General features: G+C 29.4%; 4 protein-coding genes across 5 annotated transcripts in view; 2 read left to right on the top strand and 2 right to left on the bottom strand.

Moving 5' to 3' along the window:
* LOC116765503 (bifunctional heparan sulfate N-deacetylase/N-sulfotransferase) overlaps positions 1-12,410 on the bottom strand; it is an 80,506-nt gene extending 68,096 nt beyond the window's left edge. The window contains exon 1 of the mRNA XM_032654961.2: positions 12,152-12,410. The gene's annotated coding sequence lies outside the window, so the exon portion shown is untranslated. The remainder of the gene's footprint in view (positions 1-12,151) is intronic.
* An 851-nt stretch (positions 12,411-13,261) lies between these two features.
* LOC116765509 (large ribosomal subunit protein uL29m) lies at positions 13,262-14,218 on the top strand. The gene has a single exon (XM_032654977.2). The coding sequence runs from the start codon at positions 13,371-13,373 to the stop codon at positions 14,133-14,135; it is 765 nt and encodes a 254-aa protein (XP_032510868.2). The 5' UTR covers positions 13,262-13,370; the 3' UTR covers positions 14,136-14,218.
* Positions 14,219-14,454: 236 nt separating this feature from the next.
* On the bottom strand, positions 14,455-17,977 carry LOC116765505 (uncharacterized). The gene is made up of 6 exons (XM_032654965.2): positions 17,305-17,977; positions 17,003-17,155; positions 16,467-16,918; positions 16,057-16,228; positions 15,848-15,965; positions 14,455-15,635 (listed from the first exon to the last, which is right to left on the bottom strand). The coding sequence occupies exons 1-6, from the start codon at positions 17,554-17,556 to the stop codon at positions 14,998-15,000; spliced, it is 1,785 nt and encodes a 594-aa protein (XP_032510856.2). The 5' UTR covers positions 17,557-17,977; the 3' UTR covers positions 14,455-14,997.
* Positions 17,978-19,606: 1,629 nt separating this feature from the next.
* Positions 19,607-22,606, top strand: LOC116765513 (cuticle protein 8-like). Of its 2 annotated transcripts, none has more exons than XM_061521966.1 (4): positions 19,607-19,753; positions 21,685-21,838; positions 22,025-22,198; positions 22,412-22,606. In XM_061521966.1, the coding sequence occupies exons 1-4, from the start codon at positions 19,677-19,679 to the stop codon at positions 22,499-22,501; spliced, it is 495 nt and encodes a 164-aa protein (XP_061377950.1). In that variant the 5' UTR covers positions 19,607-19,676; the 3' UTR covers positions 22,502-22,606. The 2 variants fall into 2 exon arrangements, with proteins under 2 accessions (XP_061377950.1, XP_032510874.1); XM_032654983.2 differs by lacking the exon at positions 19,607-19,753 and adding an exon at positions 20,621-20,861 and having other exon boundaries at positions 21,608-21,838.
* Positions 22,607-22,610: the final 4 nt, after the last annotated feature.

The following is a 22,610-nucleotide window of genomic DNA, read 5'->3' as shown; positions in this document are numbered from 1 at the left end:
CTATCATTACTATTACCATTAAAGATACTTAAATGAAACCAAGTTTTTCTGATAGCCACACTTTTTTATTATTTTATTGCTACATTTTCCCGACATTTTCATTATTTTTCACTACCCTTGATCACGGGCAGACGACATGTACCTAATAATAAAAAAAAATGAGTAGGTTTACGAAAACCTTAGTTTCATTTAAATGTGTACAAACGAAAATATTAGATATCATTAAGAGGTACTTTTTAAATTATTTCCGATAGAAAAATTTGTAATTGTACAATACAAAACGAATCAATGTTAGGAAACCAATCAACGAATATTTCATGAACAGGCGTTATTATACAGCTTTGAGATCCTTTGAAAATTCAATCCAGTACTTTTATAAATATTCAAAGAACTGGTGCCCTTTTTCAATTTATTCTGAAATTTAATACAATGTAACGTTATACAAGGATACAAAACCTTAGTTAAGTATAAATTTTTAATTTATACAATTAAGAGTGGTTTTTATTATTTATACTTACACTACATATGTCCACTAGTTATATTTTAGCAAACAATAAAAAAAAGGATTGTTTTGTGAGACATCAGGACATCTCGAAAATTTAACGACCCAGCTCAAGGTTTAATGTAAATATTTCTCGAGATCTCATTTTACAATGCAGACTTATTTGCTGCAGATAATTAAAAAAATTAAAGCACTTTTAAAAACTGTTTTCGCCATCGAAGCAAGACAAAAAAATACAAATTATTCGAATTTTTATCTCCACTTGCAACACCCTAGTCTCCATATAACTAAGTACCTAGAATTTCTTCATTTTATCATATATTTTTTTTATGAAATGACATTGCGATATTGAAATTTTAATAAAACTTTATCCGATGTATCTTTGACTTCACACTCCGTTTGCTAAGGAAGTAAGTTAACAAAGGCTTGATAGCGATTCGCTCACCTGACATCATGGAACTCAAATAAAACTTAAATATTTCCGGCGTCTAAGGGTCGGAACTTATGAAGAAAAGGAGAACTTTTCACGTGCCATTAATCATCAGAGTCATAAAACCAGGTGTGAAGAAACTGTTATAAGAGTTTAATGTTAGGAATAGTTCGGTTTAAGATTTACGAATCACTGACATTTAATATAGAGCTAACAATTACTAAGTCGTTAACCTATTCTTGGAATCGGAATAAAATTACGATTTATAATGTTATTCTGTATATGTAATCAAAAAACCCTTTTTTTTTTCTTTATTGCTCGGAAAAGCATTGAAAATTACCACCAGAACATAAATTATAAATATGTGATTAAATGTAAAATTAAATAATATTTCTGCCGACACTGCTCTAGGCCATGATGTTTTAAATTCAAATACAAAAAAAAATCATGTATCGGCTTTTAATAATGAAAAGAAATGTTATATTTTAAATACACAGTGAAAATAGGATAAAATATACGTGGATTCGATAAGGAAGCTGTAGTATAGACTCGTATAATATGTACGATTCTAAGAATATTATTTAGAGACATTTTCAAAGCGTCAAAAATTATATATATGAAATATCGTATAATGTAGAACATTTTTTATTATTATTCGGAAGAGCGCAAAACGTGTATTATTACCTCATTATATTAGACTTTGAATGTCGTAACGAATACTGTTTTTATATCCTTAATTTTGCCGTCGGCAATGGAAATCTAAAAAAGGTTCTTTATCCCTTTATATTTAATGAAATACAACAAAATCTTATTCTTTCGTGAAATATAATTTAGTACTTGCTATATATAAAGCTAGAAATCAATGTCGTAATAAATATTTTGCGAAAAAAAAATATGGTAGGTAAAAATGTTTAAATTAGTTACGTATGACTTACTTACTTATTACGTGTCACTCCATTAGTAATGAAATGAATTTTTTTTTTAATAAAAAAGCACTATCTAGGACACGTTATATCTCTTTATATAACATAATATTTGGATAGAAAAATAAAATCTGTTACTTTTGTCTCTCATTTCAAAATATTATAATACGTTTTTGACAGTAATTCCAACTGAGATATATACGGCAATAATAAAATATCAAAAGAAAAACATTCCTATAGTTACTTTCACTAAACAACAACCCCCTATCATACCTACATAATTGACATAGATCTGAAGAGTATGACGATTACTGGCAACACAAAGAACGGTCTATGTTTGTACCAACAATCCCAGAAAAAATATTGATTATCAAAGTTTTGCACATAAAGACCTTTTTTCATCATTTTTAATAGAAACATAACTTTTATATACAGCTAATATAACAAAAATTATCCTAATATTTTTATTTCAATGATATGAAAAAAAAATGTTTAATAGACAACAACAAATCGAGAGAACACGAGAATATATATGGGAAAAAAATGTAGAGAAACTGTACACATAGTGTTTTTTGGTCCGAATAGGTAAACCACTCAGCTATAAGTACGGTTTGATAACAAACACTAGTTTGCACTGATTTCCTCTTGCGACTGTGATATGTCCAACACTAACCGCAAAACTACAGCACCGAATTGTTATATAAGTACCAGTTGTAAAAAAAATTACCTTTTTTGTAAAGTCTCTTTTATTTTTCCAAAATCCTTTTTTCTGACAATGACAGACAGCTGTCTTACTCCTAATTAACAAAAGAAAGAAATGTTGAACAACAATTTATACATGAAATTTTGATTAATAGAATATCAGAGTTTAAGCCAAGTACTAATAGATTACCGGGACTTTACCTGCTTCCTAATATATATAACTTCATTATAATATATTTAACTTCATTATAATATATATAAGTTCATCAATTTCTCATTCGTCCACGTTTTAATATTTTCCATTTATAATTATCACAAGAGAAATTTCTAGACGATTGCGAAATTTCATATTAACTAATACACATCAATGATTTAATTAAAACAACACCTTAAAGGAATAATAAATTCCACAAATTTGTTTCAGGTGTTGTTTTTACTCACAGTTAAGATACAATTTTATTATAAGTATTTTGTAATTTATATTATAAGAAAACAAAGGACCTCAAAAACTCAATTCCTTTCATCTTTCATCTGGACATTGTCTGATTAACGTACACAATAGAACTTTGACAGAACACAACTTTACTATTTTTGAAATAGCAATCGAATATTATTTTAATTAACTATAAACATAATCACTTTAGCGTATTGTTTTAAGTAATTATCCCATTTAGGCTGAATATATTATTCCCAGTTCACATTTGTCATACTCGCAAGGTATTGTTAAACCACCCCTCCATTCTACCAATGACGCTATAAAAGATCCAGAGCTAACAGCAATCGCCTGTACAAAAAAAAAGCAATTTCATACTTTCGTAATCTACATATTCTGATTTAAGTGTTTCCCATAATCATTACGATCGGAAACACATAATGGAGGAAGATTAGAAAGGTAGCTTCTATTGGTAAATCTTTTTTTATTACATGTATTTTCAAATATCGTTAAGCGGTATTTTATGTTTGACCATTTATTTTGTTTGATACTTTAAATGTAATGTGCTTTTCTTAATTATAAACATTTAATTATTTTCTTTATAGTTCACTACAAAAATTGTCTCAACATTTTAATCCACGTAGGCTATGCTGCACAAAATGTTGAAATTGCTTTTAAACTGCCGAAGCTTCTAATCAAATTTGACATTTGGGGTTAGAGTATTTGACAGTTTTCCTGTCAATTATATTAAGCCCGACTTAACAACGCCAAATAGTTTTCCAGCGATACGACCATTGTGGGAAATATTTTTTATCGAGTTAAACAATTTTATCATACTTCCTATGAAATTATTAAAAATATGTTTTATTTCTAGATTAATAAGACTAGAATAATAACGCAAACGAATATTCTTAAATATACATATATGACATTAATACAAATATTGTATTAGGTACATTAAAAAGCGAAAATGAGACGACATTGAATTTAAGAAGAACAAACCCAGGCATCTGATTCATTGTTACGTTAACGGAAATCGACAATGTAGTTAAATCACAACGTAATTAACATATACAGTAAATGATTCATAAGTATTTCTGGAAAGTATTTATAAATTATTAAGGTTTCTTAAAAGCCTTACTAACGTCTCTTCGCCAGCTATTACTTCATGTTGGTCTTTGGTTCATGTGTCGTGACGTCATCGCAAAACACGTGTGACGAGATAAAGTAACACCCTCTAGCTGGAACAAAGGTTCTCAGTTTCCGACGTCACGAACAATACCTTCAACCCCCAACCCCGTCCTATTCACGTTCTTGCTATACATCCTAAGTTTAATATCGAAATGTGGTCCAACCGTAAAACTTTACGTCGAAAAGTTGATCGGTTGCGCCTTTGCCGGTTGTAGGTTTGCGGTTTAATTGGTTTGATTGAAATATTTGATGTTTTGCTTTAAAGGAATTTGTTGATTGAAATGTTTGAACTGAAAAATAATAAACGGAACATCTTTTCCCAGTTTTTACGAAGATATATCACAGTAGATAACTTTTGTTCAGTATAAATATATATTTTAAGTATTGTATATAGACTTCCTTTTCTTGGAAATTTTAATATCAGGTGATATTAGAATTTACTCCTTTTTTATTAGGAGGTTGGAAGAAATTAGACCGTTTGCGGTTTCAGTTCCAATCAGACTGAAGGAACCGAGTTATATAAAACATCCAAAGATATTATCCATACATTTTTTAAGTTTGTTGGATTGATTTATCTATCATTCAAAATTATATATGTACCAACTTCTATGTTGACAATATATAAAAGTTGAAATAAAGAATTTAAATTTGGTCTTACTGCTAATAATATTAAAACGCAAGCTATCTCGAAAAATCTTCAGATTTATTCCATAGATTTAATAAGAAGCTTTAGTACCTGAAACAAAAAGAAGAAGCGTTTCATTTTACGTAATAATTTATGTATCTAAATAAGTAATACTTACGATTCAGCGAGTAAGGGGAAACAGCACTTGGGGCGTATATAACCTTTTCACTCTATCTCGAACGTAGACGCCTCTACAATACCAGGCCTATCTTACTACTAATGGCCTATACGTGAAAGGTAAATGACTCTCACCATGCAAGAAACGGGGTTAAATCTCTCACATATTACTATCAATAGCAATATATTCTATAAACGATTTATCTTTATTACGATATTGATGAAGTTTTCATGATCTAAACCAACGTATTACATGAAAAGCAAAAAAATGAGTTAAAATAAATAAAAGAATATATGTATAAATATGAAACCTATTTGATTTACATTTTCCATTCACAAGGTTTTATTAAAAAAAAGTCGCCAAGAAATGAGAATAATATTTGTTTTAGTATGTAGGTAGTTGGGATGCATTAGCGTCGAAGCTATACCAACTCGGCAAACGTTCGCTTTCATTCACATGTATATTTTCTTGTTATTAATGGAGGCGAGTCATGTCCGGATACCACGTGTCTTTGGCGACCATTGATTTGTTTTGTGTTTAAGTCCTCATACGCTTTTAGAATTATTTGTGTATTTCAACCAAGTTGAACCATTCGAAGGGACATTGATGATCGTTAAATATATTTTCTTCACTATTAAAAATTTTCCAACTTCGTTGTAACTGCCGAATTAAATATGATACGTAGATGAACGAAAGAACAAGTAAATCTCAATAAGGGTTTTTTATGTTAATTAATCTTATAACAGATAATTTTCTAGTTTAACTAAATAAACAAATAGTTTATAAGACAGCTACCGTGCTATAATATTAGTATACATTGATTTCAGTAAGCTTATAATATAATGTGTAATAGTGAATTATTTGCTTCATTAATTGCTATAGAAGATTAATTGCTTAGAATTTATTAACAGACTACAGTATTAGTGTAGCAGCAATTAGTACAGCATTAGCAGCAATAAGTTGCATATATTTTCTTATATTTATTGCATGTACATAAAAAAAACCCTTATTCAGATTAACCTGTTGTTTCGTTCATCTACGTATCATATTTAATTCTGCAGTTACAACAAAGTTGGAAAATATTGAATAGTGAAGAAAATATATTTAACGATCATCAATGACCCTTCGAATGGTTCAACTTGGTTGACACAACGGGTGGGATTTGAATACTTCTTTCAGAGTTTGATAGCCGCTCGAACCAATAGAAAAAAGGCAACAATTTTCTTGAAAAAATTTTCTTGAAATTGCTGTCTTTAAAAATATTAGTTACGAAAGATTCTACGACGAACTACCTTTAACTATGTTTTATCTCTCATATCGAAAAGTTAATCTGGAAAAAATTACCTTTATGAGATAAGACTTCTTTTATTCTGGTGGTTGATTTTTTTTTCCTTAATTATTTTGTCGTTTTTTTTGTTTTTTTTTTTCGATTTTGTAGTGTGATGAATAAGCTATCTCAGAGAGTTCAACATAAATACGGTACGGTAATTCCATTTGAACAATGGAATCAGTGGCACGTCTATTTATTGAATGATAAGGACAGGACCTTTTGGAAATATGTAAGCTCGGAACAGACTCTCGGCACCTGAGCCCCAACGAGGCGCCGGCTAATGGCCTGTCATTCGTCCATCCGCGTGTGATTGATCGACACGGGCGACATGTGTACATAGCCCTATACCAGCGCGTAATAAATCACGAATTTCAGTTTGATAAAAGCAATATCTGCTAATACTTCATTACACAAACAGTTTTGTCTGGCAAATTATATTTCCTGTTGTATGCCTGCTGAAAATAGAGTGATCTAGGTTTTCAAAAGGAATATACCTATTTGTTGTATACAGTTAAAACTGACATCCGTTGACGTTTTTTATTAATAATTTTGGATTCGATAAACTTTTAAATAAACATTATAATAAAAAAGAAACAGATTATTATTTCACCAGGTAAGTGGTAATGAAGCCGAAGATAGTAAACACTATCCCAGTAATATGTTTTGAGGACACTCGAATCTTCTTTTGAATCGAATTGTTTTATGAAAAAGTACTACGAAGAATATAAACCAACGTGAATGTGTTGCCGGATGACTAAGTCGAATAATTAAAAGAATCTGCATCGGAATCGTTCAAACCGGGCTTAAGACAAATTGGAACATCTGCATGCTCAAACAAATAAACAATCTCTTAAATTGTACACTGTCTCTATTTGGGCGCTAGTAACGAGCGAAATATATTTATCATGAAACTTAAAACCGCAAAATACCAAAAACGTAATAATTTTATTTAATTTTGTAAAAATAATAGTTAATATTTACCATAAACAAATTACTTTAAGGCTTTTACTCGGGCTCGTAATTAAGTAAATAATATTCTTTCTGAACAGTGTTTGTTACATTTGTCAATTAAATGTGATATTATGAAATAATTGTGTCAACCAACTCTGACCCAGTGCCTTGCACAGAAGATACGGAATCATTAAAATTATAATACTTAAAACAGGACTATGAATAAAATTGCACAAATAAATGGAAAAGGGAGCATAGTCCTAAGAAATATTACAAAGCTTTAAGAAATAACAGACCTTACTTATTCGAGTGGAAGTGATTAATTTTCTTAACAATTTCCCCGTCATCTCGAATCTTTTCAGAGGCACAAAACATTTAGCCAATTCAGCGCACAGCATCTCGTCCATGATAATAGAGCCTATTGGCTGGGAGGGACAATCATCGCAAACATAAGCCATCAGAGTATTGTTGGCGATCTTCCCTAAAGGCACGCTTATTCGGTATATTTATCATCTAAAATCTTTTATTACATTATTGCAGAATAAATTTTTATCCCTGCTTCATTGGAAGGTTTTAAAAAAACATTATAAATTTAATTTTTCAGGTTTTTTTTATGGGAAAACTTCTATCCATATCTGTTTGTAATTAAATATCACACGACTTCTACCATTGTGAGATGAGAGAAAATCAAAATTCAACGTTAACGAAAACTATAAGGATGAGACTGCTTGTGCTTCGGTTATTTCACACATTGCAGCCGCAAGGAAATCAGCAAGTATATGGAACTTCCCGTTGACCTGGAATCACGAAATTGGTAAAAAAGTATCGTCTTGTATCAAAAATAAATGCAAAAATGTAAAATTGTAATTACCTCACACAATAACATCTTGAATACTATTATAAATATACTATTCTGTAGTTGGTGAAAACGATATATATGGGAACACCAATCTTCTTAATTAAAAATTAATTGTTCTTAGTACAGTTTGACTTCAACGTATTAAAAATTTCTGGAACCAATTTCTAGTGCCTTCACTAGCTAGCAAATATTTTCTTAAAATAAGCCATGATTTTAGCCACAGCTTTAATTTGTTTTGTTACGGAATTCTCCCATAACCGCCACCACTTGTTTTTCCCCAGGTTCTTTTGTTTACCTATGTTTAAATATAAAACTAAGGGGGCTTTATACAACAAGCCTGCCATCATAAACTATCTGATAGATGCAACAAAAAACTATCTGAAATTGAACTGTCGCGCTTGTAACTAGTGAGGAGTAAACTAAACACTACGTATGAAACAAAGCTTCCCCGATCTAATCAAGGAAACAATGCCACGGTTAGATGAAAATAAAGCCAGCACTCGACAGCATGGTCGATTTAAATTACGTACAATATTACACGGCGCGGATACAAACGAGTCCATTGTAGAGTGTATGCGGCCGACAGCAGTTTTAGATAACGTGTGACCTCACCGGAATAAAAGGCCCCGTCAACAATTAAAACAACAATGAAGTGCACGCCGAACAATTATCAAAATTAGCGCAGCTAAAATTATAAGTAGCACTTGGAATATTTTATACAGCCACTTGAACGAGCTCGAACCAAAACAGGGAAGTTTAATTACGTCATTGTTGTCGTATATGGAGTATCACTGGGATCCTTCTGTTGGTTAAAATATTGTCATGTTATAAATATGTACGGAATTCAAGAAGCCCACATAAAATACTAAATAGGAGATGTATGTACGTGAACAACATTATTTTCATAATAAGATGAGCAAACATCTTCGTCTAAATCAAACATTTTTTGTTTTTTTCTTGCGCTTTCCTTTTGAACATCATTAGAATATAATTAAAGCATTAATTTAAAAAAAAAACATATTTTTAAAGTAATCCGTAGATAATTTTGACAACTAAAAACGTCTACAAACTTCATGGAAATGTAAATTTGAAACTTTCGTATTTAAGAGCAAAGACATTCTAAGTATTTTTTTTATTAAATATATTTTCAATTTATTAATGAATTTGAGTAAATTACACCTACAGAAACAATGTAATGAAAGATTACTATAAAGAAATATCACACTTAAAAGAGTAGCCCCTCAGAAAAATACGTAGGAATATCCTATTTATTCGGTTCGATAGCTTTGATCTTCGACCTTCTAAAAAAATGGAATTCAGTATTCACAGAATATGTTTAAATAAATGGTTCTGGCCTTATCACATTTACTATGTATGTTAGCATACAAATCAACTTCTATTGAATAGATAACAAGAAAAATTAACAAATTCTAATTAATGGATTTTTTTTTTTTATTATAAAAATAAGATGTTTTTTTTTCAATTACTCTTATGAATCAGTTTCTTAATTTCTTGTTTGTTTCGAAAAATGTAACAAATCAATACATATAAATAATATTGTACATGCATATAAATAAATGTATATACGGTACATACACCAAAATATATATTTTTTTAATTTGTCTGCCTGTCCGTCCGTCTGTATCTATGTTTGTTCCGGCTAATCTCTGAAATTTCTGGACAGATTTTTATTGGACTTTTATTGGCACGTAGCTAATGTAATAAGGAATACTTTTTATCGCAATCCCGACTTAAGCGTTATCACTCGCGTGTGGGAGACGGAGCGCATGCGACGTTTGCGACGCAGAAGCTAGTGTTCTGTTAAAAGTACTCAAAATATCCACTTTTATCATGCTGAGGTATGGTTTGCATAGTCAATCCTAACATGGATAGATTTTAACGTATTCATTTTTAACATATTCGTACATAAAGGGTCGATTTTTATTTCAACCATTAATTTTGTAAGAATATATAGATGAATCTTCGATAGTTAAAAACATTGTAATTTGGTTTAAAGCTACTCAAAATGAGTCTGCGTAATGTGAGCGACAATATTTTTATTACTTTATTTAGTCTTACTATTTAATTGTATAAGAATTAAATCTATTTTGTGTCTAAAGTTAGCGAGAGAGGTTTGAACAGATTTCCATTTTGCAACCGAATTTCAAAAAAGGGAATCTCATCACTGATGTACAATTATTTATATTAATTACACCGAAAATACGTTAACGAAAATGCGGAAATATTATCTATAGTCGTTATTTAACCAACCCTGGTTCAAGTAATCAATAGTATTTGAGAAGTTCGTACAGTTAGCGGAGTTCCATAGCATTGAATCCAGTTTGAATGACAAGTATAGGGGATAATACGTCTGAGGAAACAAAGCCCCAAGTCAAACCCAATCAGCATTTCGTAATTCATATAGCCACCCCCTCTTGGCAGTAATCGGATGTGCTATGACCGAAACGTTTATAGCAGTCGTAAATTATGTATTCAAGTAATAAATTTAACATTTTTCATTACCATATTCATGATATGAGAGTTTGATAGATAATAAAATATGTCATCACCAAGTAGGATATATTTAGAATTAGTTAAACCAGTCATGGAATATTATTGAATAATTAGTATATACATATATATTTTTTTTTTACTTATGTATACTCACATGTACTAAAAGATAAAACCTTGTCACAGTATAACATGGGTAAACGAAAGTGAAAAATGAAATTTTCAAAATTTTTAAATTATTTGTATAACTTTACAAATTTAACATATGGCAATGAACTGTTAATTATTGATAGTATTTAAATAACTCAGTAACCGTATTAAGATATTATCGAGTGATCTCCAACGTTATAAATGAGTTTCAATATTTTTTTACAACTCGCCGATTAGATTTAAAAAACTTAGCACTATTACAACATTTGTATATATTTACAAACCGAACTCTAACCTTTTAATTACAATGATAAAAAACAATAAGTTCTAGCAAAATACTGCTAATACTTCAACTATAATATAGTGAAGAAACTATTGGCTAGCTTTCCAATGTATAGAAATCATGGGTAAACATATATGGCGGTTAATTTTCTGAAGCTAATTCAAGAGTCAAGAATGATTCAAATATAGGAAAAGAACCCTTCCAGCACTGTTTTCTCTATGTAATTAAATTCATTATAATATAATTGATAGTTCATAAAAATTATTGGATATTTTTTTTGACTACAAAATATTGTCATACTACAAAAAGGTGTAAGTTTCCTGTAGGAAATAATAGTGTACTATGTAATATATCACACTTTTAATAATGTTCTGAAGTCCAGTTATCCATTAATAATATTTAATGACAAATAATTTGCATTAGTAAAATAGAACCTTTTTGATGTGTGAAAAGTTACACTAAATGTTTTTTTTTCTTAAAGTAAGAGATCTTGATATCCGACATAAGTTATTTTTCATTGTTTCTAGGGAACTGTGATGAAAGGCTCATGCTGATAGAAAACAATAAAACATGTTAGGAAAAACTACCTTGCAGTTGAAATATTTTAACACAATTTTTTTTTAGACAATATAACTACTAAAAACCTACAGATGCTGGATATATGAAATAAAACTTAAATAGATATGTTCAAAAACTTAATAGCAACTATAAATTTCTAAGAATATTAGATACAAAAATTTCACATCAAAGGTTAGAATATTTAACTGGCCCTAGACAACATGAAAGCCTACTTATAAAACTAAAATATCAGTAATAATACCCCTTGCAAGATTCTTTGATACAAGTATGAAATGAATAATAGAAGAAACACAATATTTAATAATTTATCCACAAAGGACCGATAGGCAAAAAGTCAAATCAACTGGGTTTCATTTTCCATATGATTACAAAACAATAACAAAAAAAAAGTTTAGTGGAAACTTTTCGTAGTTATATTTGGAAGTTACAATTTAATAAATTCATTCAGCATTTAAATGATGAAATGCATATTTTTAATACAAATAAGTAAAGTTATTAAATTACCTTATTAAAAAATCCTCTGGATGACATCCAAAGCTTGGAAAGGTTTGAAAAATCTAAACACAACATAAAACTTAGGTCCACATAATTGTAAACTTCATCGTCTTCTTATATTAAATAAGCACTTCAATTCTTTTTACCGTCATGATAAAAAACTCATAATAATATAACAAAACATTTACTATATGTCTATGACACTGTTTTTCTGTCTACCGAGTCGTTTACAGATTTTGTCACTAGCACTCATAGTAACGCACCATAAACACTGTATTGAAGTGATGTCCGTGTAGCCATATACTTAGTCGATCTCATTCATTATACCATAAAACATAAACACTTTTGTCACTTATTTTCTTACCTTGATCAGTAGTATTTTCAACAATAATTTATGTTGTTATAAAAGATTAATTTGTCATATATAGTAATTAAATAATTAAAATATACGTACCTCAGACGTTATTCAGTACCGATTATTTCTTCATTGGTTTTTTACTGCATAAAAAGACGTTTTAAAAAAAGAATGTATTAATTTTAAAAATTAGGAAACACCGACTTTTGTTTAATGTTAATAAAATAATTTATTTTCGTTATGTTTTATATATATTTTTAAATAACTATTTGTCAATTTCCTGAAGCAGCAGTATAAACCAATTTATTAGTGCAAATGCCAATATGAAAATGTTTAATACTTAAGTTTAATTCGTTTTACAATACCGGAGTCTAAGTATCTTTTTTATTTATATTTGATTATTCATGAATTTAATTCTTTTAAATTCTCATACATTTTAGTTAATTTAATTTATACATTAGTTATTGCTAAGACACTGTCCAATATTTTATATTGTTAACCGTTAGGTATACATTTAAATCGATAAACGGATATACATATCCTTAATTTATAAAAGGAGACTTTTTGAATTTAATTCTTTTAATATGAATATCTTAAAACAATTAAACTGTTAAAATTTACCTATAAACAATTTGTTTTTAATTTTGTTAGGGATTCATAAAAAAATTTTTTTTTACAATTTGCAATACAGAAATACATGACGTATTTCAGTCATAGCTGAAAAAGGAATTGTCAAGTCAAGTTTAAAATGACATATGTCATTTTCTAAAACATATATGCTTATTGACGTACAAGCGATGTATTCTTCTTAAATCATTATAACCTTAATTCTTAAGCTTATACATAGAATAAAATTATTGGAAGTAGAACACCATGAGTCTATTTCGCAATCTTTTGCGACAAACTCGTACATTGAGCCTTCAGATTAATCCATCCCGCAGTGGGTATGGAGTTGCTGGTGTTAAAGGTTTTCATACTACAACAAAAAATCAAGATCTAATGGAATTTTTTGATGAGAAAAAGAACTGGAATGAAAATAATATAAAGGTGGGAAGATCATGGAAATTAGACGAATTGAGAATAAAATCTAATACAGATTTGCATAAACTGTGGTATGTGTTGTTGAAAGAACGTAATATGCTGTATACCATGGAACACGAGTGTAATGATCAAGTTAAATTATTTCCAAATCCAGAGAGAATTGATAAAGTTGAGGAATCAATGAAACATATAGAGACAGTAGTCAGAGAAAGAAATGTTGCTTATTATCAACTAGAAACAGGGGAAACTGGAGAACGTCCGGTGGAAGAGGTTGTAAATCTTTTTGGTTTGCCAGAGAATTATTCTCAAAAGGAGTATTTCCTACCAAAGTTTATGAATACTCGTTGGATCAAGACATATTTAGATCATGGTTATATCAATAGTGTTGCAGTTAAGAAGTTTTATAGATTGTACAAAGAAAAACAACATAATGAGGAGCGTAAAGCCCGTAATAGAGATTTTAATCACGTCCAACATCTTTTAAAACGTTTCCCTGACATGGATATGGATGCATTGAAGGCAGAGTACCCTAATGTAGATATAGAAAAGGCTAAGCGTTCTAAAAAAGCAAGAGGACATTATATGCCAAAGTACTAGGCTGAATTAAGAAATCATTAGGAAAATAGTTTTTTATAATAATTAATAAATAAATATAATTAAAAATAAATCTTTGACAGAAATATTTCCATTTTAATTCCAAGATACTTTGACAGTCTTAACATTTTTTTCTTTTGCAGAACACTAATAATGAGGTTGCCTATATATTTTTTCTTAAATTTACTTTATGTTGTTACAGTATATTGATTACTAGTCATAGGTAGTAAAACTGTGTTGACCTTTTACCATTCAAAATTATTGATTATAAAAAAGATTCTTGTTATTTCATTACTTAGCTAATTAATAAAAACCAACATAATAATCTTAAAATTTTATTTAAAAAAGCATATGTAATTATTTATTCAATTATTACATAGTAAATAATCACTCCTGAAGTATATAACAATATATTTACAAAAACATATAAAAAAATATTCTCTTCCCATTTTCATTCAAAGCACATACTGGTATGTTATGGTTTTGATTAAAAATAAATTCCGATTGTATGGAAATGTATGGTATTAGCTTATAATCTTATTTTTTTCAATATTTGTAACTTTATTAGCATCAAAATTCATTGACAAAAAAATAATTTAAACCAGTAACTTGTAGATATTACACTTGTCCCTTTTTTATTGATTTATTGGTTGCTTTGTAACATTATAAGCATTTTATACATTTTTATTTTCATACATTTAATAATATCGGCTGTTATTAGTTAGGATCTTTTTAAGACAATGTATAATATTAAAAATATACCTAGTGACCTTTCACAAAATTACTGAAATGATTTTATCATTATTTTGATGTATATGAATAATATAAAATTTTATGCACTATCATGAAGACTGAGAACATATTATTATAATTCCTTAAGGTCAATAATATTCATAAATATATCTAAAATCTTTGGTATTTCCTTTTGCTTTTTAATATCCTGTATGAATTCTTTTAAATCGCTATATATCGATCTGTATATTTTTACCGATGCCTGTGTCACAAAGGAATTAACACTCTCAAAATACTTTACACCCACCTTAGAGTTGTCCTGAAGCGATTTATTGGTAAGTCTCTTTAGAGTTTTCTCCATCTTGCAAAGATGGTAGGCATCTAAATATGCTTGAACTGTTATGTACAGAACCCGTGTTACAAAAATCTGATCAGTGACAAATGTTTTATTAACATGTTTAAACTTTGGATACCTTACATTGTTATTGTCACAAGATTTATTTTCATTTTTGGATATCTTTATCAAGTGTCTCAATATATTATCAGCAGTCAGCTGTTTAGCATTTTCCACTCCTTCTGGTATTATGGAATTCTGTGATTCGGGAAAATGATTCCATTGTGATTCCTTTACAAAATTTATAAGGGTCCTGATAATACTACTTTTAATAGTCACTGACAATAACACTTCACAATGTAACATCCCTATAAAGTATCTCATACGTGTTGGAGTCAATGTTTCTAATATTTTGACAATAGATGCTGGAGGTAATTCTGAAAATTTAAATGATAGCATAAAAAGGGTTTGTAAATTTGAAAATAATGTGAAAAAAATACAGAAATTTATAAAAATAACAGTCCTTTTAAGTAAGTAATAACATATTATCCTGTTTAATATCATTAAAATAAAATTATTTATATAAACATGCAATTATTTGTAATTAGAAGAAGTGTGAAGTAAAAATTGTATTATTCATGACTATTACCACTCATAATTCTATGGAAAGTCAGTGCAAAGTTTCTGCATTTCCTTCCAATGTTATGAAAATCAAACATCTGTTTTTCACTTGAGTACAAGGTCTCCACAAGCGCATTGATCCAAAACTGAAATATAAGTTTGAAAGGCATGACAGTTAATTTTCAATACAGTTCCTTCTTACCAATCATTTAAAAGAAACACACAAAAGTAACTTACATTCATTATTTTGACATATTTTTCAGGGTAACTAAGATGTATGAAATAAATATAGATCCTTATTATCTGCTTACATGGTTCATTCATTTCATCATTTTTTAAATCATCTAAATTCAATATTTTTGTAATCAATATCTTTTGACGTCTCATTGATACTTCACGTTTTAGTAGTCTGCAAAGATAACAGGACTATTATTAATACATCATTAGGGAAAACACCTAAGCAAATTTGGTGTGCTGATAAAAAAATTTAGAAAATTGTGTTTGGGTCATGTTAACTTTTAGGAAGATATCAACTACTTTATCAAATCTTTGATATATTTCTCATGTATATATGAAAATTTATACTGGCTCATGGTGCAATGTCTAATGTTCCTAAATTTTATAAAATTTGTTTTAAGTAATATAACCTTGAATGATAAAATGCTAAATCAAATCCTATTAATTCAGTCAAACTATCCATAACTGCCATTAGTCTGTCTATCCTATCTGTTCTCTTTAGCATCTCAAAGGTTTCCAATCTTGATTTTTCCCAATGAACACCTTGCATAGTTTGCTTAATTTCCACCGGAATATACTTTTCTTTATCAAATAAAGGTTCATTCTTGCTATCCACATGAAGTTCACTTTCTAGTCTATTAATGCAATATTGAAAAATTCCATCTTTGCTACCAAAATTATTTCTATTCGTTTGTGTGTTTTGTCTTAAGTCCATAGGTGTTGTTAGAAAATTAAGATAACATTTTCTAATTGGTTCGAAAGAACATGGAGGATGTATTCGTATATTCATAGACAAAACTTGCTGACATTTGCCAACAAGATGCATAATTTCATAGTTTGATGAATGGTCTTCATGGGCATTCTGAAAAAAGGATACATATCTATAGAAAGTTACGGGTACACCAACTAAGTTGGAAGTACAATTGCATTTAAATAATATATTTACCATCATAATTTCTATGATATTTTTAAGTACATTCTCTGAAAGGTAACTAGTTTCTGAAATGCTTAAAAAGCATATTTCAAGAGCTTCATACCACTTGTGTGATCTGAATTCTACCATAAATATTTCTTCAGCATGTGGTGCGATTTGCAGTATCTATAAAATTAATTATTTTTATGAAGAATGTGTTATGGTTTAATCTAAAATTGTTATGAATTTCTGTAAATGAAATTAAAAAGTACAGTAGCATCAAAAGGGAGTCATTTAATTATGTAAAGAAAATAACAGTAACTCTATTACCTTACCTGTGTTTTAGAACCATTATGTTTACAATTTTTTATACAAATGGGTAATTGCACTATTTGAAAACGATTAGGAAGATCTTCGTGAGCATTTTGAGTAACTAGAGCACACGCCTTTATAAATGCTTTAGTTTCTAAGGAATGGTCATTTTCAGATTTAGCTCTCTTGAAGTTTTGATCTTCGTTTTCATGTTCCCTCTTAAATGCTTGGGAACGCGGAGAGAGACTCAACATTTTCTTTTTCATTTTTTGCATATAATTAAATCACTCACTTGGAGGGAAACTTAATGTTATTGTATATGACGCGGGGATATTGTAAAGTCCGTGACATTAATTTTGCTAGTGAGGTTATAATAAAATTGTAGATTGTTAATCGATTTCATAATATGATTTCACGGTTACACTATGTAACTAATGTAATATATTAATTTGTAAGCAATCACAACAAATAACAATTTCACCGTTAGTTAAGTTGTAACAAAGCACTGATTGGTCCTATAGATAGATTCCAGTTTTAGCAAATAGTTAATATAATACTGTGAAATGATTAAAATTTAATTATTCCTTTAAGAACATGTTAAAAACATAAATTTTTCTTTGTCTATTACAGTATATTATGTTAAAAATGTAATGATTGCGTGTAAGATTAGTTGTGATAATATTACAATAGCACTTGTCTACTTGATAATTATGACAATTCAAGGCTGACACTTCCGCAATTTTATATCAATATGCCAGATGTCCTTATTTGGAATGTATTATTAATAATAATAAATATAAATTTTTAATCATTTGCGAATGGGAAAGTGAATATTTATTACTTTTGATTATTTTTAGAATTATGGTAATCTTTTAAATTTTGGTTTGGTAAGAATTTCTTCGACTATTTTTAACTTTTGTTGATTACGTATTATATATATTTTTCATAGGTTCATACTAGCACAAAGGTTGCCTAAAATTTGTTAATAGGTATAACCGTTATATTGCTAATTGAAAATTGAATTAATTTACTTAATCTTTAATACATATACCTATAATAAGAAGGAGAGAGATTAGAGTAATTATTTATCAATTAAATTGTTAATCGTTTTGTGTGTCCCATAAATTAGATATTTAGGTTTTTAAAAACTAAAATCCATAAATGTCAAAAATATTTCTAGTATTAAGTGTATTTTATATGCATATACATGCATACTATCTGCTATGTTTGTGTTTTTCTACTATATCATGTAACATGTATGCCCAAAAAGCTTTTTAGGCTCTTATAATGCGCTATTGTTCGAATTTTTTCATTATATTGATTATCAAACATAAAGTATAGCTATTAATAAAAATAAATAAATTCTTTCTCGTTACTTCTCATACTAAAATTTAGACTTAGGTATGCCAAATATTGTTAGACGGTAACGGTTTTGTTTGTCAAAGTTTGTTAAAGGAACGTAGGAAATATGAAGAAGATCCCAAAAATAGTATATTTATAAGCTATCGCGAAGTGAACAATTTCCAAATGAACGAGTACTTCGACTTATAATTCCTACCGTTCCCTTGGAACAGGATGACTTACTATAAATTATGTTTCTTCTGCACTTTCTGCTACTCAATGAAAACAAATTAAGCCCAACAAAGGGGCAAAAAAACATTTCCTTCAAAAAAAAAAAAAACTTACAGCTGCCCTAAATCATAAACAGTTCATGTTGTGCTTCAGACGGAAGACAGTTCATGAGTCTTGGACAACTTTCTATCTTCCTCGTCTGTCCATCCGACAGACAGGAAAATGAGTGACCAGCGATTCCTATGGAACAAAATCAGAGCTGTGGTCGAAAAATTGGAAGCGACTTTATTCATTATCATTGAGTGTACAGGTTCACTCCATGATAACGATGAAATACATTATTTAGCAAGTTTAGGACCTGTAACAAATTTCTTCTGAATAATTTCTGATGTGTTAGGATTATTAAGTATCCTAAAAATGTTTTAAAGGAGTTGTGTGCTTAGGATTCGACTATACGTTTTCTTTCTACATTTTGTGACATCAAGTATATTTATTTTCTTTGTCACGATAATTTTCTTAAAAAAATATGTGTAGTCGAGATGAGAATTTAAATATGTGGAGTCTTATTTTGTGTCTTGCACCGGCTCGCATTTAGGACATGACACTGTTGCGGTAGTCTGTAGACTGCGCTGAATCCATTGTTTAACGTCAGAATAATTAATAACAATCGCACGCTCTCTTTAGTGAATTAGATAGAGGTTGATTAATATATAAATAGTTGTTACAAATATACAAATAGTTGACCCTGAGTTTGAACTAACATCTGGGCTGCAGTGAAAGACTCAAGTCCAAAACTTCTTGACCTAACGGGATCAGTTTTGTCATGTCGCTAGTTTCATATAGGGCTTTGAAAATAGTGTTCTTCAATCAAAGGCATAATGTGGACTTTGAACGTAGAAGGTAACCTATAGAACAGCAATCTGTCTAGTGAGTATTTTTAATTTAGACATGGAATATGTTGTACTGAAATTGTCTACTGGAATTTAAAGGTCATTATTGAAGAGTTCTTGGGGTACTAGGAGAATTAAAATATTCGATAATATATTTATGTTCCTATAATAAATCAATGTCATTGTGGAAGCAGATTAGAAACTTAGGTACTTATATTGCATTTTAATTTTTAGGTTACTAGGATATGTGGATTCTGAAATTCTTGAGTTTGGTCAATTTCACATTGTAATAACAAATATGGTAATCATGGAGCTAAAGAACAAAAGATTGAGTTAGTATAGTTTTAATGTTTTACTCGAGGATATGTACACCTCGATATAAATTGTTCGTTACTAAAGCAGAGAGATACAGCTAAGGACGAAGATATAGCAGTTTAAACGCGGTGATTTCTTTTTTGAAAAAATAAATTCAACGTCTCTTAATGATATATGTATTGCCTGCGTCTTCTAACTTACATTAATAAAAAATATTTTCTTCTAATAAACTGAAATAAGGAAAAAATGGAGCAGAAAATAAAGAATACAATTAACAATATAAATATTAATACATATTAGCTATTTCCCGATCCCACTTGAAGTACCAACATATGAAATGTTGTAAAAAATTAACATTATACACATATTTATTTCTGCATTAAAATGGATTAATTGGTTAAATTGTTTAACTGAATTTCTTTAATATTTGAGGAATTGATGAATTGAGGAACATTTTTATTTAGAAAATAAGGAAACGAGTTACTGTTAACCACATTAAATCATATTTTTCGATGAGATGTGGTATAATATGAATGAATAAGCGAAACGTTCAAAATTTTAAGCTTTTTAATATCTTTCTGTTCGCAATATTTCGTAAATACGCAGTAGGTACAGGAATATCGACTTATTGATTCATAGTCTGCTGCAATTCAGTAAATCCACTATTGCCCGTAATTTCGGTAATACGCATAGGCTGGTATAAAACCTCAATAACAGTTGTTCAGTCATCAGTCCCGCGGGGTCCGTTGTGAAGTTTATAGTATAATATTGATTAAACTACTAAAATGGCGACCGTTTTTAAGGTAAAGTAAACTGTTAACGATTTGTCTATGTAATGAAATGTATTTGAATATTTCATAGTAAAATATTAAATTAAATAATAAAAAATTCTATTGCTATGTTGCTTTTTTTGGTTACATTTTATATTAATTACATTTTTTTTCTAAGTTTATAAAAGTAAACAACGTCTCTAACAGTTTCAAAATTTCATTGTCAGTGCTTTTGGGTTATCACGATCGTTGACCGTGAAGGTCGATCTTTCTCGGCAGTTGATATTTTTTCTCTCGCTGTTGTCTAGTAAATAAGACTCTGTGTTTGGAGTTTAGCCGTTAGCGCTAAAAAAAATAAAAGGCAAAATGTTCTTTTCGAACGATGCGGTGTGTAATGTGAATAAGACCTAATACAAATGGAATAATTTAAAATAAGATTGCAGTAAATGAGAAGTAACTATCCCAACTTTGAGCTTGAAGTCATTTTCATACTTCATTGCGTAGAAGAAAAATTTGAATATGATAGGAACATATAAATAAATATGTGAACGTCGTGTTTAAATTTTATTTGCCACAGAGCTCTCGTAGGCTCTCCTTATGTATTTTTCTTAGCAACACTCGGAATACCTATAGCAAAAAGTGTAATAAAAAGGTATATAAGTCTATTTTCAATCCAATATAATTATTTTTTCCCAACAACTTAAAGAGTGTTATGAGAGATTTAATTCAATTATTATGATCAATAAACAACATGGTTATTAATAGGTAAATGTTTTCAGACATTGTTGTTATTAGCCGTAACATCAGGCGCATTAACAGTCCAGGCTCCGGGTGGTTATTCATATAACCGTTTCAGCGGTCCAGTCAGCGGAAAGATCGTGGAAGTTCAGGTGTCTCCCGCCAAGGGAATCCCTGCACAGCAGCACGCCCAATATGGCTACGACCACAATACAGGCATGATAAATCCAGAAACGGCAAAGTATGACCGTTTGAAAACAGTGGATTATAAGGTACAAAAAAATCTCCAATTATCATCATAACAACACTTGTTTATGTTAAAGTTTATAATAAATTTTTAAGATCTACTTTCCTGGATACGTTCAAGATACTGTTTAATTTTTATCTGTAATGGTCATTTTCATACTAACTCTTTATGTAAGCATGTGACGTTGAAACCCCTATTTTTTGAATCGTAGGCTAAACCAGACTATCACTTCTCATATGGAGTCCAGGACCCACATCACGGAAACCAGCAAGATCACGTGGAAACCCGTGACGGTGATGTTGTTCGTGGTGAATACTCTCTTGTTGAACCTGATGGTTCTATCAGAGTAGTGAAATACACAGCAGATCCCAAAAACGGTTTTCAGGTATTTCTTTGGTTAATTTCTACAATCAATTATATTAACATTTTAATACTTGGTGTTATAAGATTTTGCTAGAAATATGTTTTTTCTATGTCCCACATATTTGTTGTTAATTGATTTAATCACGTTTTTAACATTTGAAAACGCTTATCAGGAGGAAACATTTAATTAAGTTTTATTACTTAGTTAATAGAACAATTAATTTAACATTTTCAGGCAATAGTCGAAAAGAAGCCGGGTGGTCAACCAAATGCTCCGGTGCATTATGCAAAGAAAGAACAAAATTATCAAGAATCTGATTACTAGTCATAGTTAAAATAAGTGTTGCTATTTGAAAGTTGTTTAAAATATATTTATTTGTTTTGTTGTAAATGTTAATTAGGTTTACAACCAATAAAAATAAAGGAAATATTAA

The sequence above is a fragment of the Danaus plexippus genome, chromosome 11, assembly GCF_018135715.1.
Source record: "Danaus plexippus chromosome 11, MEX_DaPlex, whole genome shotgun sequence".
Taxonomy (NCBI): domain Eukaryota; kingdom Metazoa; phylum Arthropoda; class Insecta; order Lepidoptera; family Nymphalidae; genus Danaus; species Danaus plexippus.
The sequence above is the reverse complement of the archived record's forward strand: the minus strand, read 5'-3'. Positions and strand labels throughout refer to the sequence as shown.